The following is an 18,398-nucleotide window of genomic DNA, read 5'->3' on the forward strand; positions in this document are numbered from 1 at the left end:
ACGAAGGTAAAATATGCACATAATTATAGATAACTATATCAAATATACCAAATCATTTCAACAAGACAGAACAAAATTGGTTCGGATGAGTGGTTTTCTCGGTGCCAGTGTAAATAGAAATTCAGTCTGTGAATCATAAAGAACACAGAATACCGACATAATATCAGGTCAAAATCGATAAAAAAAAGAAGAAAAAAAGCAAAAAATACAGACATAATAACGAAACCATAATTCAAACTCAAATTCGATAAAAAAAACCCAAAGAATACCGACATAATAACGGAACCATAATTTAAACTAAAAAATTGATAAAAAAGAACGAAGAATACCGACATAATAACGAAACCACAAGTAAAACCGAAAATCCTTTTAACGAGGGCAAAATATAATAAAAAATATGGATTTGTGTGGGGACTCCTGAAAAAGTGCAAGAAGAATAATGTCAAGTGCTCTGGAAATGAGTAGTCACATGTATCTCCTGCTTCATCGACGACACCCGCCAAACAAAATCTAGGTCAAATCCGGGTCAAGTCACAACTTTAACTCAGAGTTGGGGTGGCATAATCACCTTTCTACGTTCAGGTTATAAACACTGTAAACAATATTTGCAAGAATACAACAACACAATTCCAAACACGTCTAGTATATTGTCCATTGTTTAACACTTCCATTGGCACTAGCATTTCCATCACTTCATCATTTGCTCAATACATATGATCAGAAATTACGTATTAGCAGAAAGGAAGCATAGGAGGGAATGGTAAGGGTCTGATCTAGATAGAACTGAGAAGAAACTAAATATTTATCAACATTTGTTGATTTACAATGTCGTTGTGTATTTTTGTATACATGGTTGGCGAACGCACCTTTAAGTGTGGCTTGGAAGAGTCCATCCGATGTAACGATACTGTGTCTGTGTTTACACACACTTATAGTGAGTCTAGTATCTGGAGAAAGTTTGTCTTTACAGAAAGATTGCCTTTCGGCTACGTTATATAAATAATGCTTACCATTCCATATACAAAAGGTTTCTCACATACAAAACGTGTTCCTAACAATGTAATCATTTCAAAAACCTGTATACATATCTCAAGTAGGACAGGAACTGTTACCAGATCTATCAACTCACTTCTGGTTTCCATTAGACATTACTTTCACGTTGTCATTAGCACATATATCTGGATCTGTATTCGCAAAAGTAAAGGCAAAATAACAAACATAATATGCCTTTAGACCTTCTGGGCATTTTGGAAATGATGAGATATGAAGCAAGATAAGATACGAATGTGATTGTTTTGTGTAGCAAACTGACAACCTTTGTATTGTTGATAAAGGCTACATGTATGTCTATATATTACGTGGAGCAGTTGATTCGTACAACTGACAAATGTGGAAGAGACAAAAAGTAATTCTACCTCAATATTGAGCAAAATGAGACGGAAGGAAATCGCGAGATAAATTAAATAGGCACCGGGAAAATACAACTAGGCTGTCTAGAAGAAGAAAGTTGTTCATTATCAAAGTTTTAGAAATGTGAATCGCAGCTATACTTCCTATCTTGCAAGAACATATTTGTTTTTAAATTTTTCCTTCAATTTCAATTTCAACATATGTTATTGACTGATGTTATATCAGTATGAGATTGGACATCAGGCAGAGCCTATATAAGTCCTCTCCTTACATAAAACAGGTAAACAAATTTAAATATATTTACATACAAGTAACAACCAATATGGATTATACAATAATAAGGGAGATATCTTCTTGGATTGTTCTGATTTTTGCATGATTAGAAGAAAGTGACTTCTTAAAAGATGATTGAATTGTTGTGATATGTATAGATATACCTATTTGGTCAAATTGAGCTTATTCCCCCAACAGCTACAGGCCGACATTCCATATGTATATAACATAATAGCCATCCACTGATGGGGATCAAAACCCAATTCCACCAAATAGGTATATATAGTTTGTGAGTGGAGTTACATTAAAGCTTACAAATTATATTTTCAGTCTAAAATTGCTGCTGTAGAAGTTACCTTGTTTTAACATGTATATTATATAAAATATTACAACAATGCCAATTTCCATACAGTCCATTCTCCACCATTTGTGCATTAATAGGGTGTTAGAGGTGTACTCTATATGCTACATAACTAAATAAGTTTCAATGAAGAATAAAAATAATAAATAAAAATTAAAAATGGGGGATGATGCATGTCAAATATCAAATCTTTCAGTTTCATGTATGTACTGTGTTACACATTTTAGTATGTATTGGCATTATTGTTGCATAGATTACATCCTTTTAGAAGACCATTAATATTATAGTGATTGTGATAATCTTGAGTGTTTATTTGTGCTTTGAATTAGATGTTGTCTAGCATTATCAAAAAAGGACATTCAAACATGAAATGTTGATTATTTTCATTTTCATAGTCACATACACATGCTGCTGATTCAACTAGGTGATCATTATGAAGATCTGAGTTTAGGTTTGAGGCATTGTTTCTTAATTGGCAGGGTATTATGTTATATTTTCTTTGTCCATTGTACTTGAATATATTACTTACCTCATATATGTCATTATTATTACATTGTATTATTATTTGTGTATTTAATGAGTTTTTTAAATTGATTTAATGCATTAACATTTAAAACTTCTCTGTCTAGTTCATTAAACTCATAAAGAGTTGACGGGAAAAAAACTTTTTGAGTAACTTTTAGTTCTGCAAAGTGGGGGGGGGGGTTGGTTGGTTGGTTGGTTGGTTGGTTGAAAAGACGATTATTTCTAAGTAGATATCTAATGTGTGTGTTGTCATGAATTTGTGGTTCAATGATATCTGCAATGTATTTAGGTGTTTCATTGTTTAATATTTTGTACATACTATTAGTAATACAAGTTTGTGATTCTTTCGTCTACAGTCATGAGTTTCAATTCCAGTTTCGATGTATAATTTATCATGGGATGTCCCCCCTTCTTAATCCTGTAATTATTCTCAGAGCTTCTAATTGGATTGATTTTAAACAGATTTTGTTTTGGTTTGTACAATTATCCCAGATAACATCCCCATATTCTAAAATTGGTCTTATATATGAAGTATAAGTGGTCAATAGGCCTTTTCTATCAACTTTGTGTTTTAGCAATTTCTCCTTGATTATTTATAAGCTTTGCGTTAATACCATATTTATGACGTATCTCGCTGTATAAGTGATAAAAACAATTCTCTTCGATTTATTTATGCCTAGAATTAAACCGCCAATATATTGGCGTGTCAAGTGGGGAATACACGAGTGTCGAAAGTAAACAGATATCCAGGTGACAAACAAGATATCCACTGAGTGTTACTCTACAGATATTACCGGAAAACTCATAACTTAGACAATCCATGAAAAAATCGAAATTGTTAATTGAACTTAGCGCAATTTCACGGGAACCCATTGATAATTTAATAATTAAACGAGTTTTATTATATAAGACGAAGTTTGATTGTAATTTTCTCAAATCAAATTAATGCTGAGGGATCACTTGAGATGACGTAGAGGGTCACGTGACTTCAGTATTGAGAGTAGATTCATAAGATATCGAACTAGATAAACCAGGGAGGGAATATGAATATAGATCTACATTGTATAAAGATCTGTAAACATAAATCAGTACACAAATTGACGTGTAGTCTTGACTAAATCAAGACTATCAAGATATAAAGTGTTGGGCAAGTGATCCCTCAGCATTAATTTGATTTGAGAAAATTACAATCAAACTTCGTCTTATATAATAAAACTCGTTTAATTATTAAATTTTCTCAAATCAAACATGCTGAGGAATCACATGAGATTTTAGAGTCGAATCTTATGAATCTGTAATAGTATAGTAAAAACAACCAACATACCGTTTGCAAATGAACAGAATATAATTTCTCTATGAAATGTCATAACATGTACATACACATAAATTGATGGTAACTCGCGATCGTAAAGTCTTATTTATACACGAATGTATATAGTAATGTCTGTAGTACGAGAACATGCTTAGGGAGCATCACAGCATCAACTGATATTTACATATTCGGCAAAGCTACTGCGGTCTTATTACTGGTAGAACTAGTACTTGATTGCACAATATTTTTGTAGTAAAACTTTTTGAATGTACAGTCAGTTTTCCAGCCTGCTGTAGCAAGAATCTGACCAAGTGGAACTGTCTTATGGAGAGCTGCACTGGTAGTGGCTGCCCGAGTACTGTGTGGTTTAAAAATGTCAGTGTCAATTCCTGCATTCACCATCACACACTTAATCCACCTGCTAATAGTAGCTCTACAAATGCCTTTATGAGGAGCCACAGTACCAATCAAAAGTTTTGATTCATTACATCTAAGTTTTTCAGTAAATGCAATATAAACACGTAGCACATCCACCACACATAGTTGAATGTTATCTTTAAAACTACTAATATGTACAGGTTTTTGGTGATTCCCCGGCTTAGATGTTTTTAACAGTTCACTAAAACTAATGGTAACACCAGTGTCTGTAAAACTCAAGTCACTAAGTTTGATCAGATGGATAGTCTGTCCTCTTTGCCCTGTCACTAATGCAAGCAACATAGTCAGTTTCCAAGTCAGATGCTTAAGTGAAAGTGTCTTAGAAGGAGATAAACGGCTGACCGAGCAGTGTTAATAGCACTATACCCCAGTCCCTCTCGAAATAGCATGGTTAAAAACAGTACTAAATACTCGACAGATGCTGTAAATGGAGAACACGCCCTCTCGTTACAAAACAACATCCATCTGTTGATATAACTCCCATATTGTTTTTGAGTTGACTGTCTCCAGGCCGAGAGAATGATGTCAGATGTGTCCTCTGGTAAGCCGCGGCCACTGAGGGTTTCCCTGATAACTTGAAAACCCCCAACCTCATTGTTTTCAGCGGGTGCTTCTTTTCCGGGTTTGTTGGCATAGTTAGACTTTGACTTGTTGGAGGTAGAATGAAGCTTTGTGCCGATACCATTTTTAGGAGTGGAGAGAACCATGGTTGAGTTGTCCAAATTATCACTGAAGCTTCGTCTAACTGGATTTTCTGGATGACTTTCCCCAACAAACTGAAAGGAGGAAAAGCATAATAATTATAATATTCCCAGTTGAAGGATAAAGCATCCACAGCTCGAGCTTCTGGGTCTGGTAGATAGGATACGTAAGTGTCCAACTGCGCGTTAAGTCTTGATGCAAACAAGTCAATATCACAGTCATGAATAATGTCACATATCTGCAGAAAGATCCGTCTGTTCAACATCCATTCCATGTCATCATGCAAAGCTCGAGAAAGAAAATCTGCCTCAGTATTTAATTTCCCTGGAAGATGTGATGCACTTAACCAGATGTCTCTGTCTATATACCAAAACCAATTTTTTCTTGCCATATCATTCAAATGTTCTGTTTTACCACCCATGTTGTTAATGTATGAAACAGCCACCATGTTATCCATGAAACTTGAACATGAATTCCTCTTTGGGATGAACAAAAACATTGTAAGGATAAGAAAGCTGCTGTAAGCTCCAACACATTGATATGGTGCCCTTGTTCAATATAAGACCAATGTCCACCAGTTTTCAAGTCGGTGTTTTCAACTACAGCCCCCATCCAGATTTTGAACTGTCCGTTTTCAGTATCATGTCTGGGGAGTTGCGAGAGATAGGTTTAAAACAGTCTTGTATATTATCTCTCCACCAAGAAATTTGTTTCTTTACTTGCACAGAAATCATCATGGTAGCATCATATTGTCCATAATTTGCTTTGAGTAGAATGTCTTTCTCTCTTTCTAATGATTTATAATGCAACTGTGCATGTTGTACACCTGGTTCACAGGCCACTAGTTTACCGACTTACTGAGCAAAGTCACGAATCACACATGATGTAGCCTTTAAAAACTGTTCACAGTCTCGTTTTAAGTTGTCAGCTTTTTCTTTGGTCAGCTTCACTGTCATGTCTATTGAGTTTAACACAAACCCAATGAATGTAATTTGCTGAGTTGGTATGAATACAGATTTTTTAGGGTGAATAGTAAATCCTAGATTGTCAACTAATGTAGTTGTAGCAACTATGTTCTTTGCACATTCCTCAAATGTATCTCCTTGAATGAGATTGTCATCTATGTATGCAACATTTGTGTGTCCACTTTTCCGTAATTGAGAATACATAGGTTTCAGCAACTTTGTAAACACACGTGGAGCTGATGCTAGACCATTAGGCAAACATGTGAATTGGTAACAGTTATTGTCCCACCAAAACCTCAAAATTTTTCTATCATATGGGTGAACTCTGACCGAATAATATGCGTCTTTAAGGTCAATAGAACCACACCAACAGTCTCTGGTAATAATGTTAATGGCCGACTTCAGAGTATCCATTTTGAAATGATGATACTCTACATTCTGATTAAGTTCTCGAAGATTAAGGATTAATCTGTGAGTTCCATCCTTTTTTGGTCTCAGAAAAATGTTCGAGAAAAAAGAATAATTTTCTTGACATGTTGAAACTGGTTCAATCACACATTTGTCCAATAAAAGTTCAAGTTGTTCTGTGATAATTTCCCGTTCAGTCACACTAAAAGTGATTTGTCTAGTTTGTTTGGTATTAAATGGTGGATCAACAAATTCAATGCGATATCCTTTTACTATATCTAGAATATGTTTATCAGAGGTGATCTGATGCCAATTATACTTAAAGTCAGAAACTTTTCTGCCGTAGAAATTTTCTGGAGTGTTGTCAAAGGCAGGTAGCGTGGAATTTTTTGATATAATATGCCTACCTACCTCAGTCCCTAAAACTTCTTTTTCCTTTGTTGATGGCCTTTGTCCAAAAAAGGGACCTGGTTGTGGTTTTGTTTTGGTCGAAACTGTTTGTTCCAGTTGTTGGATGATGAATTACCCTGTTGCCATGACGAACCCGGGGGTCGTTGATACGGATGGCCCCCATGTTGATACGAATGTCCGCCATGTTGAGACTGATATCCGTGTTTGTTTTGGTAGGGGTGTGGGTGTATTGTGTCCTGAGATATTTCTCGCCTGAAGAAAGGTTTTTTGGCCGCTTGTTTGCCCATGCGTCTGGCAGTGTCGATTTCTTTTAACTGTGTGTTGAGATCATCCCCAAACAGGTAGTCAGTGACAGCATTGGAATCTTTGCACAATTCTTTGTATTGTGGTTTAAGATTCGGTCTAATGATATATCTCCTGCGGAAAGTAAGATCCATAAACGCGATCTGGCACAATTTAAAAGTGTCGTTAGCCAGGTTCACAGCTCCCACAAGTTCTGATGCGGTAAGTCCACGTTTAGTGTTGTGCGCTGTCAGCAACATGTCCATCAAGTGAAGCAGTGGGCAAAAGGCTTTGGCCTGAAGGTTTTGATTTCGTTGGAGTTTGGCATCCAAATCTCTCGTCGATTTACGCACCGAATTCCACAAACCCGTATTAGTAGTGGGCACTGTAAGGTTACGCACATTCGACGGCTTGTTATACTTAGAGGTCAGATCTTCAATTTTTTCCTCAGACACTCTCGAACGAAGTCCAGTGTTTGCAACATTTGCCAGTGTGTCATTGATAGCTGGACCTGTTTTGTCCTTATTCTCAACAAACTCTGTTAGTGAGTTTAAAACACTTTGATTGTCGAAATCCTGTGTTATGTCGACAGGCGACTCATCCCCGCTACATTCTGAGTCCTCACCAGACGTCATCGAGGGACCAGCGGGCCCCATCAAACGATCTAATGCGTTAGAGAAACTGTCATCGTTAGTTGTGGTGTTGTTAGTCGCTTGATAATCAACTAATGAGTCCATTCTGGCCTTCAAAGCAACCAACATCTCCCCTTGTTGGGCGAGAATGCCGGAAAACATGTCTATGTTATTTCCGGAAGCGGAAGACGTTATGACGGTCTCGTGATTTCCCATTCTAATCTCGCCAGGCACATTAGCATAAGTACGCCGCCTAGCGGCTGTGACGTCATGATCAGGGTCAATGTGATTTGCATACTGCCTTGATGTAGATGGAGGCGACTCCGCCATGTTAGTTTCCGATTGCGACGAAACAGTCTGAGTCCGCACTGCCAAATTGTATCTCCGCAACGGTGGCGGTCTAAATTCTTCTGAAATTTCAGAATGATCAGACATGATATCTTCTTCAAGATCATGTTCAGGGGCTATGATGCCCAAGGCGGGTTTAATGGCTATGATGCCTTGACCCTTTCGTGGCTTCGAGTTCAAAGGTTCGTGAGCCATGACGAGCACAACACAAGTTGAAGGTAAACAAAGTCCACGTGCTCAGAAAATCCAGCTCCGTTTGCCGAAATGGCAACACGAAAAGAAGCAATGACACTTCACTGTCACTATTGCTAAGTTCAAAGATGAGCTAAGCCACAAATCACGATGAATTAGTAATTAAAAAACAGAGAAAAACGCAGCGTACACATACACAAAGAGATCCTCTAGTCCTGAAGTCACGTGACCCTCTACGTCATCTCATGTGAATCCTAAGCATGTTTGATTTGAGAAAATGGTAAATACAACTGCTCCAGTACTTTTTAAGGTTTGCTGTGACATACATTTACAGTTATTTATGTACAATTTATTTTAAAAATATATGCATCATGAGCAAATTAACTAAGCATTATTGCAGATTTAAAATAATTGTTGAACTATTTAGTTGCATTGTGTTATTTATTGAATACTTTGTGAAATGTGGCATATGGAAGACAAGAGAAACTCATTAAATTGATAAACGGTTACCTTGACTACCATTCACCATTGTCCTTGTTTTTAACTATTACCACTATTCATCCACGATGGATAAGTTTAAAAGTAATATTTCCATTTTGATCACGTGATGCCCCAATGTGTAAATGTACTATGATTATGGTGATGTATATTGTATCCTGAGCTTCGGTTTTGTATCTGGTTACTTTCTGTGTCTGTATAAGGGACTGTATACGTGAGAAATAATTGATGTTGTTTTTCAGAAAACTTTATGGTCCTAAAATACACTGTACATACGTTGACATCTTTCTTATTTGGGGTTATTATAGATATATCTCAAACTTTTTTTAAAATGGTGTAATTCGATATCCATATCCACAGAAATCGAATGTGTTATTCATACAGTACAAGACTGGAAAAATGATATATGTATATCATAATTAATTGTCCAGTGTTTGTACGCAGAATTCAGCTTTCTGATTGGTTGAGTTTTTTTGGTTTTTTTTTTGCAAATTCCGAAAAAGGCGCGAAATATGTGACGTCACCATACGGCCATTGACATTGCGTATTGATTTGTGAAAAAGAATCCCTTTTAAGATCAGTTCAATTGTACATAAAACATGTTTTAATTTTGAAAATCAATTTCAAAAATTGATTATAAGCGTATAAGTAATTATTTTTTAGTTTCATAGGGGTATGAAAAAATTGTTTGCAAACCCCAATGAAAGTAAAAAATGACATCAATGCTTAGTTATATCGAACTTTATCAGTAGTTTTCTTTTATAGACAAAGGGTTGTTGAACGTCGACAGAAAATCACTTTAGGCAATTAATTGATATAGAGCTCAATTTCGTTAAACACCATATCTTTTTAAAAAGTCTCTTAATTACCTATTCAACGTGACGTATACAATGGTTATATCTGATACGAATCTTACAACAAAGTCATTGTCGCACTGTAGCATAAAAAACAGGAAAACGCGATCAATAAATATCCATCCTCAAACTTCGATAAAGGAGGAAAACGAAGAAGGTTTTAACGGAGACCGTCCTTGTCAACGGAATCGGAACAGTGAATACAACACTACCGGCAAATCAAAGAAGACTGAACACGACCATAGAGTACAAAGTAATACAAGATAAATTATTTTTCATTGAAAATTCCCCACGATGTTTATCAGCCTGCATCAATGGACATATGATACAGAGTTTGACCAGAGATAATCCTTCATCTAGTATTATATAACATGTCTGTTACGTATTAATTCTTTAGTAAATAGCGACATGGTTTATAATATTTACATGTACTTAACGTTCTTTTTAAACCTAATATTGTAAATGATGGAATCTGTTGAATAATCAGGCTAATGAACACATCCATTAAATTATACGGCTAATGGACCTCATCATTGAATTATGAGGCTAATGGACCTCCCCATTGAATTATGAATCTAATGGACCTCCCCAGTCAATTATAAAAGTAATGGACCTCCCCACTGAATTATCAAGCTTAAGGACTTCCCAATTGAATTATAAAGCTTAAGGACTACCCCACTGAATTATAAGGCTAATGGACCTCCCCATTGAATAATGAGGCTAACGAACCTACCTTTTGAGTTATAAGGCGAATGGACCTCCTCATTGATTTATGAGGCGAATGACACCCTTATCCCTCCCTCATTGAATGAGGCTAATGGACCTCCCCATTGAGTTATAAGGCGAATAGACCTTCCCATTGAATTATGAGGCTAATAGACCTCCACATTGAATAATGGATTGTACCGAAACTTAGTTTATTAAAAAAAAAAAAAAAAAAAGGATAAATATATTGGTCCACTTATGAAATAATATTAGACATGTGTATGGATAGTCAGACAATCAAACATTTACCATACATGAAGTAAGGTTATCGAATACATATATATTGGCCATATGTCTGTACAATGGGGTTAGACCTTCATGTATTACACCATTACAGATTATGTTAAGCTGACTTAGGATTTAGTTAACCCTGCATTATCATGTATTATCTGTCTATCTAACGTGAATGTTGTTATTCCCATTGTCATTTTAAGATTACCATATCACGTGGACTATTGTATCCATAGGTATTAACAACCTAAACTTATACCTAGAGTACCAGTTGACCAAGGCAGTCAACAACCTGGACACTGTCCTGGACGATAATACATATGCGTTAATGAAGTACAGCAAAATACAAAAAAAAAAACCATTACTTTATTATAGAACCTCCCCATTGAATTATGAGGCTAATGGACCTCCCCATTGAATTATAAGGCTAATGGACCTCCCCGCTGAATTATAAGGCTTATGGACCTCCCCATCCTGATTTTGACATTTTTTCCACTATCACGAGTTGCCTTACTCGCCTATTAGATATTAAAACTTTAGGCCTTTTGTATCACAGACGAATGCTAGGAGAACAGAGCTGATTGGCACAGTTAATTGGCTGTTGACTCTTTTAGTTAGCTTTTAATTTATTGAAAGGTACAATACATTTAGGTGAGCGTCGTCTCCTCGATTTAATCACAATATTTATAAACTTGTCGGTAAAGTATTGAAAACAATTTTATTATTGCTGCCATGCATTGCCATGGCTTAGATATTGTTATGTTAGCTGAATTTGGTCATATTTTAAGCATTTGTATGATAAAGGAAAAATTATTTTTATTGATAGGAAGCAACATTGCAACCATTAGATATATACATATCGGTAGAAACCACAGTACATCTTGTATAAGGCTTCATCAACGTGATAAATAATGTATAGCTGGTTCAGTTCACTATCGCTCCTTTAGTGCTGTAACACAACCACAGCATGTAATCTGAAATCACTATGATTTAATAACCTCGCCGTGTAACGCGTTAGAGAAGGCTACAGATTCTGTTTGTCCTCCGGTGTAATGGGAATCTCACAGGTGCGCTCTGACTTTTAATTACATTTAATATGTTATTTCCGTTAACGATGTATTCATAAATGTGATGGAAATCAAATTTATCGCGAACCTTGAGTGATGTACTACATAAAGAACAGCAACTCTAATTTAAGCAGCTTTTAACGGGATTAAATATGTGGTCAAAAATTAGGATGAAACAGCAGTGTTAACCTGATACACGTATATCCCAGCGGCTAACCAATTAACAACACCAGTGCTGGGTAAAGGAACATTCGAGATATATCTGTGATGTTCTCAATAATTCTGCAAGCGTCATTCAAACATACATTATTGACTCGTCAAAAAATTACTTCTGTTGAATAAACGCATAGCAGATATACTGCGTTTTATTCAAGGAGGAAAGCTACCTGTGCAGGTCAAAGTTCAGGCTATTATAAGATACTCGCTCCGCGTGCCCTGGTATATATATACATAGCAGGTAGAAATTCGTCAACATACAAACGTCCCACAGCGGAAGTGTATAGGTTATAGGGACATGGCAAGAGATCAAACCCCCTTCCTTAAGTGGATAAGGATTAAAAATAGGAAAAAGAAGAGGAACTATGAGGACGAAGATTCAAACAGGGGGGACCTGTCGTTGTTGGATATTAACAGTCACGGGTTTGTAGACCGGGACAGTTTCAATGGATCATGTTTGTCTCTTGACAGTGACACATGTACTACTGTAACTAAATTCCTATGTGTAAGTATACAGTATTTCTCAGGTGTAAATGTTTTGTATGAACAATTTTTTACACATGTTAATTTACACCATATCCATTAGGTATTGTTTGCGCTGTCCTGGCTTGGGGTCGAAATTCGGCGATCTGTAGAAAATACTTGAATATCTTCCATATATTTAACACTGATATCTTGTTATGCTGTGTGTAATTTAAAGTCATGGTCTATTTAGTGTACTGTGAATCAACTATCAGTGCATGTGTGGAGACATGTTGATTATATCAACTGTATCATATCATTCAAGTAATTGTATACATAGACTTGTTTAATTTCAATCAGCACGATTTACTGAGAGTACATGAGCAAACTCATCCAATCAGATGTATCCCGTAGATAATTTCCCTGATTATTCAAGCGAGACCAGAAGATACAAACGACTTCAGGTAACTCGATGGGAGATAATTAGCTTGGTCATTAATTGATAAAAATACTTTTATGTCTAACTGTCATATATAATTAATTAAAACTCTCAGCATCAGAGTCGGCAAAGGGTATTGAAACAGTACGAATGTAAAACCAAAATGTATGTAAAACCAGTCTACAGAGTAATAGTAATATAAATGGTATGACACGTGCTTTTCAACTACAGAGTAATAGTAATAATACTAGTAGTATGTGGCACGTGTATTTCGAGTTTAAGTTGAAGACTTATCGTATGGCAAGGAGCTCCTTGTCGATAAGAACAGATTCAAGTGATACTCAAGTATATTTATAACTCTGCATCATCAGACAAGTATCCAGTCCTATATATATAAATATGACGGAGTTATAGGTGTATTTATATATAGTTATACATTATCTGCTGGGGAATCATATTTCTACCGTAAAAAAATATAATCCTATACTTTAACCAACTGATGTAGTCAAATGTCACCTTTAAGTAACACTAGGGCATTACACCTAATGCATATAACTTTTTGTTGAGGTAGATATACAACGCGTATCTTAAAGCGCACGAGTCTGTAGGAATCCATTGCAACATACAATGCAAATATTACGTACAATTTTGTTTGTCAATTAAGTTTTTGATGTGTATTAATTAATGATTAGCATAGTACAATAAAATGTAGTATGCATGGTACGGCCCATTGAAATCACATACATTATTTGCCGAACAAGTTAGATCTATATTATTAAATGGAACATTTGGGCGAGTGTTAAGAAATACACATTTTAATCAGGATGTGGACTGTTTGATCGGGTAAATTATTGAGAAATCTAACCTCGTGAAAACTTGTAGTAGAACTTGTATTGCACATTGTACAACTATATAAAACTAACAAAGCACATAGATTGTTTACAAACCCGTACCTTTCTCCAGACACAGATTATAGCATTGCTACATAATCTGAAGAAGAGTTGATCGCCTGAATCTATGTTGGTGTTAAAGTGTTCTCGGACTTTAGCCGCAGGTTATCTTAGATAAATAATCTACCGTAAGTTGTTATATGAAGGTGTGCAATTCAAATTAATGACGAATGGAACGCAAAGGTGTTGTCTGTGATCGTTGTGTAAATAAATGTTCGGGAAAGCTAGTGTCATCGGGAATCACGAAATATACATAGAGGATATCTTCTTCAGTATTATCAAAATGTTAGCCACACGAGTGGAATAAACCTGGTATTACTGAAAACACAGTTGTATATTCTGTTTATTACATTTGATAGCAATATATTTAAGACTTTTAAGGCTTTAAAGTTCTTCCATTGTCGTTTGTAAACAGTGCTTTGATTGGTCAAATAAGAAAAAAGCGATATTTTTACTAGTGAAAGATACGGTATCAGAAAAATGATATTTTTAGTAGTGAAAAATATCACTTTCATAGAATGGATATTTTTCGATATTTCACAGGCAGAAATGTAATAATATACTTGATTTAGTTTATTGTCATATAGAATGGTGAAACGACCTTTAAATATGAGTTTAGTTATAATAGATAAATATCTTGAAAACGGCTTTAACCCACCGTTATAATTACGGAATTCCACATATAAGTTGTAAATGCCTTTCCATCAAGCAATCATACTTTAGTAATAATTACGACTAGAGCGCATCATGTTTGATGATTTCTAAATGATTGGCTATAACTTCATTTATTTGTACGGTTCCATTTATTTGTACGGTTCCATTTATTTGTACGGTTCCATTTATTTGTATTCACAAAGCGTTAGATAGAAATCTAAAAAAACACGGCTCTATATCTGAGTGGACATGGACAATTACCGTAATGTTTGTGTGGCTGTTGGGATGGTGACTCTGAGCTGACATTGGTAAGGGGTTAATGGAAAGGCATTACTGACAAGATGGATTGTCAATAAAACGTGATGTTTCTGTAGAGAAGTTAGAGTAAGGGTACCTATTCCCTAGAGTTTTCACGGCGAGGAGAATCAAGATAAGATATCTTATTTAGAAAATGGCATTTAACACAGGTATTTGTCCAAGAGGCATTTGTATCCTTTAATGACAAAGTCCACAATGGCGTTTATGCTTTTAGAAATGTATTCCCTTATGACCAAATGCAATAATGCTTTATTCTGGTGTGGTTCTATTGAATAATTACTGTATCATTCACCGTCCACAGTTTAATCGCGTTGTAAATGTTATTAAGCTACCACAACACAGAAAGGTCTGCGGTGGAAACATTGTACGGAAATTAATGTACTCATCTTTTTTTAAACTGATGCTTCGAATCCCCTTTTTGTTAAAATGATGATTCAATCCACACTGTGTTTTATTGATCTGATGTTTTAAATCCCCTTTTAATAATCCGATGCGTCAATTCCTCCTATTTATTAATCTGATTCTACCATTCCCATTTTTACTAATCTGATGCTTTGATTTCCCTTTTGTTATTAATATGATGCTTCATTTCCCCCTTTTTATTAATCCGATGCTTCAATTACCCCCCCTCCCCCTCCTTTAAAAAAAATAAATTAATCCGATGTTTCAGTTCCCCTGGTATTTTTTTTATTAATCTGGTGCTTCAATTCCCCGCTTTTTTCATTAGTCCGATGCTTCAATTCCCGTGTCCAGTTGATTTTGAGTAAGAGTATCCTGAAACTGGGAAAATAATCATAAATAAGATGTCGCTTAACTCTTGTGGCTTTCTGAGCGTTTCATTACGTACTTTCCAACAGTGTCAGAATATGTTATAATTCATGTGTAAATTCTTAAATATACGCAGCCGCGTTTTCCCCAGTCATCTTTCTGTTGAAAATAAATCGCCTCGACGTTTTTAAAGAATATCAGCGTCCTAAATATGTCATTGCACTTTTACAAGTAGTAGCCATGCTTAAGTAGAAACAATTATTTTACGAGGGGCAGAAAGGATGATGGGCCTGAATACAAAACCACCTGGTCAGTTCTTTCATAAACATTGACGCTTGTGGACTGATTTGTATAATACTAAATGTAACAAATATCGCTATGTTACAGTTTGCTGCCAAGGGGAACCTAGCAGAAGTCCAGAGGCTATATAAGGTAGACAGAAGTCGGATCTTCATACAGGACTGTCGTGGGTTCTCAGCTCTCCACCATGCTGCTACTAACGGACACCTTGATGTTGTAGAATTCATTGTGACGTCAGGGGCTGGTATGTCGTCATGTAGCTCGTACGATAGATTTCATCGTGTTTGCTTTTTTTCAAATGGTGATGAATATCATTGTTGATTCGGTAGACAATAATTCAGGAATCAATGTAATATCCTGAATGGTGCCTCTGATATAACATTGAAGTTCCAATGTGTGATTGATCCTCGCTTTTGTCTTAATGAGCCATAAGCATCTTCCATGTTTCTTATTTTTAGATTGTTGACTCCACTTTTCAGATATTAATTTACAAAACAAAAATGGCGACACTGCTCTCCATGTGGCAGTGGGGGGTGACCATACGGATGTCATTGGCTATCTTCTCAAACAATCGGCCAGTACCACAATTCTCAACGAGGTGTTCATGGCTCCCATACATCTGGCAGTGGACGGGGGTAAAACAAAGGCATTAGAGGTATGCAGTAGTGGTAATTCATTAAAGGGTGGATAGCTCTCTTATCGATATAATGCCCAAAATATAGCAACAAAACGATTCACAGAGATTCATTTGAAATGGTTATAAAGTTGCTCATTTAAATAATATCTCACATTTCCCAAATAGTCTGTCTGAAATAATATAATAATGATTAGTGTGGTTTTTTTGTATAGCAATATCAAGTTACAATGCCCTTTTAAATATATCTTATAAGTAAATGATCGTCTTGTTTATTCAGACCCTGCTAAAATTTTCCGCGGTCGATGTAATTCTGCCGGGAGAAGGGGGCTTTACCCCTCTCCATTACTCTGCCTTAAGGGACAGCGATGAGTGTGCTAAGTTGTTGGTAAGTATATATGTATGATGAACGTTTGTTAATCACATTAAACAGTTACATTACAGCAGACTACAATTTGTCAATTATATTACTAATTAGATTTTGGGTACCTTGTTAATAAGAACGAAAATTCTGAACGGGTTTAACAATAATAACTGAATAATAGGAAATGATTATTCCAGATATACTTCTCCCTCGTTATATTGACCGTGTGTTGGCAATTATGCAATCTAGCCATTTATTCTACTGCGTTATTATGTCCGACGTCCGGATTTATATGATGTTGGCTGCGATTTTGAATTCGATGTTTTGTATAGAGCAGTATCGTTGATAACTGAGCAGTATATTTTCGTACTAAATGTGGCTTGCTATATGCTTTAACCATTTCTTTGCTGACAGTTGCAGTATGGCGCCAGGCCGTGCGTCACGTGCTCGCACGGATTTTATCCCATCCACGTTGCTGCTAAATCTGCTGCAGCCAAGACTCTGGAGGTCTTAATTAAACATGGTTTGTTGGCACTTTCAAATGAAACACGTGTGTAGATCACTTAAGTTTAATATATTGTATAATTAAGAATCATACTTTGTTAAAAGATTTCTATAGCAATTGAGATCTAGGAGAAGGTCCTATTGTCGTAGAACAATGAATATGTACATATGTATGGACGAGTATGCGACACCATTGTTTGGAGTTCGTCCTTTGACTAATCTTTATAATATATTACCACGTCTTATATCTCCGAGAGGTATTTACTTACTGTCATTATTCTTGATACACAATTGAATGATTTACTTAGTATTTGACATCTGCTATACAAACAATTTCAGTGGAGAACTTGGGATACACAAGAGAACAAGTGTTATCGTTCACCGACAAGGCCAATAACATGCCCCTCCACGCCGCTGTCAATGGGGGCCATATAGAGGTATTTACGGTAGACGATTTACATCGATATTGTATTTGATTTTAATATCATATTGTGTATTAATTACATACAGTAATGGCACCCCAACTTCAGTTCGGTACATGTTGGGTTTATCACGAATATAGACAATAGTTTGAAAATCATGTTCGGCCTGTAATTTATCCATCACAAGCTATCAAAAATTCAGTATGGTGTACATCCCTTTAACATCAACATGTCCTTTGATTCCTCCTATGCTTGATTAAACATATTTTAGCTTATCTACAAACATTTTTAATTCTGTAAAAAAATAAATGCATATTATTAATTGAAAAGCTAAGTAAAAACATAATTTTGTTGTTTATACTTTGCACGTTTTAAATAGCTTATCACATAACTGACCTGTTCTGCCATTTAATGTCATACAGGTTGTAACACACGTGTGTAATAATAATGTCGTGACGTCATAATACATAAATGTACTACATGCCCACCACCCCCAATATTTATATTCACATAAAACGAGTAATGTGATAAAGAGAATATTATACTTGTGTCTATGTAACAAAGATTCATTAGATAATATGTGATATGCCACTCGCATTAAGACTCACGTGATATAACTTGATGAACCTGTTAAATAAACTTCATATTGCACAGCCACTCATATGAGATTCTCTGTTATTGCACGATCATCCT

General features: G+C 35.7%; 1 protein-coding gene across 4 annotated transcripts in view; it reads left to right on the plus strand.

Moving 5' to 3' along the window:
- The window catches only part of LOC117325328 (transient receptor potential cation channel subfamily A member 1-like), a 49,848-nt gene that overhangs the window by 17,262 nt on the left and 14,188 nt on the right, over window positions 1–18,398 (plus strand). For 2 of the 4 annotated variants that reach the window (XM_033881465.1, XM_033881466.1), the window contains exons 2-6: window positions 15,869–16,025; window positions 16,261–16,436; window positions 16,696–16,803; window positions 17,194–17,302; window positions 17,623–17,720. In XM_033881465.1, the coding sequence (XP_033737356.1) occupies window positions 15,869–16,025; window positions 16,261–16,436; window positions 16,696–16,803; window positions 17,194–17,302; window positions 17,623–17,720 (648 nt within the window). Of the gene's footprint in view, window positions 1–12,106; window positions 12,396–15,868; window positions 16,026–16,260; window positions 16,437–16,695; window positions 16,804–17,193; window positions 17,303–17,622; window positions 17,721–18,398 lie in introns of those variants that run through there. The other 2 variants (XM_033881467.1, XM_033881464.1) reach the window with 2 other exon arrangements.

This window comes from Pecten maximus, chromosome 4, assembly GCF_902652985.1.
Source record: "Pecten maximus chromosome 4, xPecMax1.1, whole genome shotgun sequence".
In the NCBI taxonomy this organism is placed as follows: Eukaryota; Metazoa; Mollusca; class Bivalvia; order Pectinida; family Pectinidae; genus Pecten; species Pecten maximus.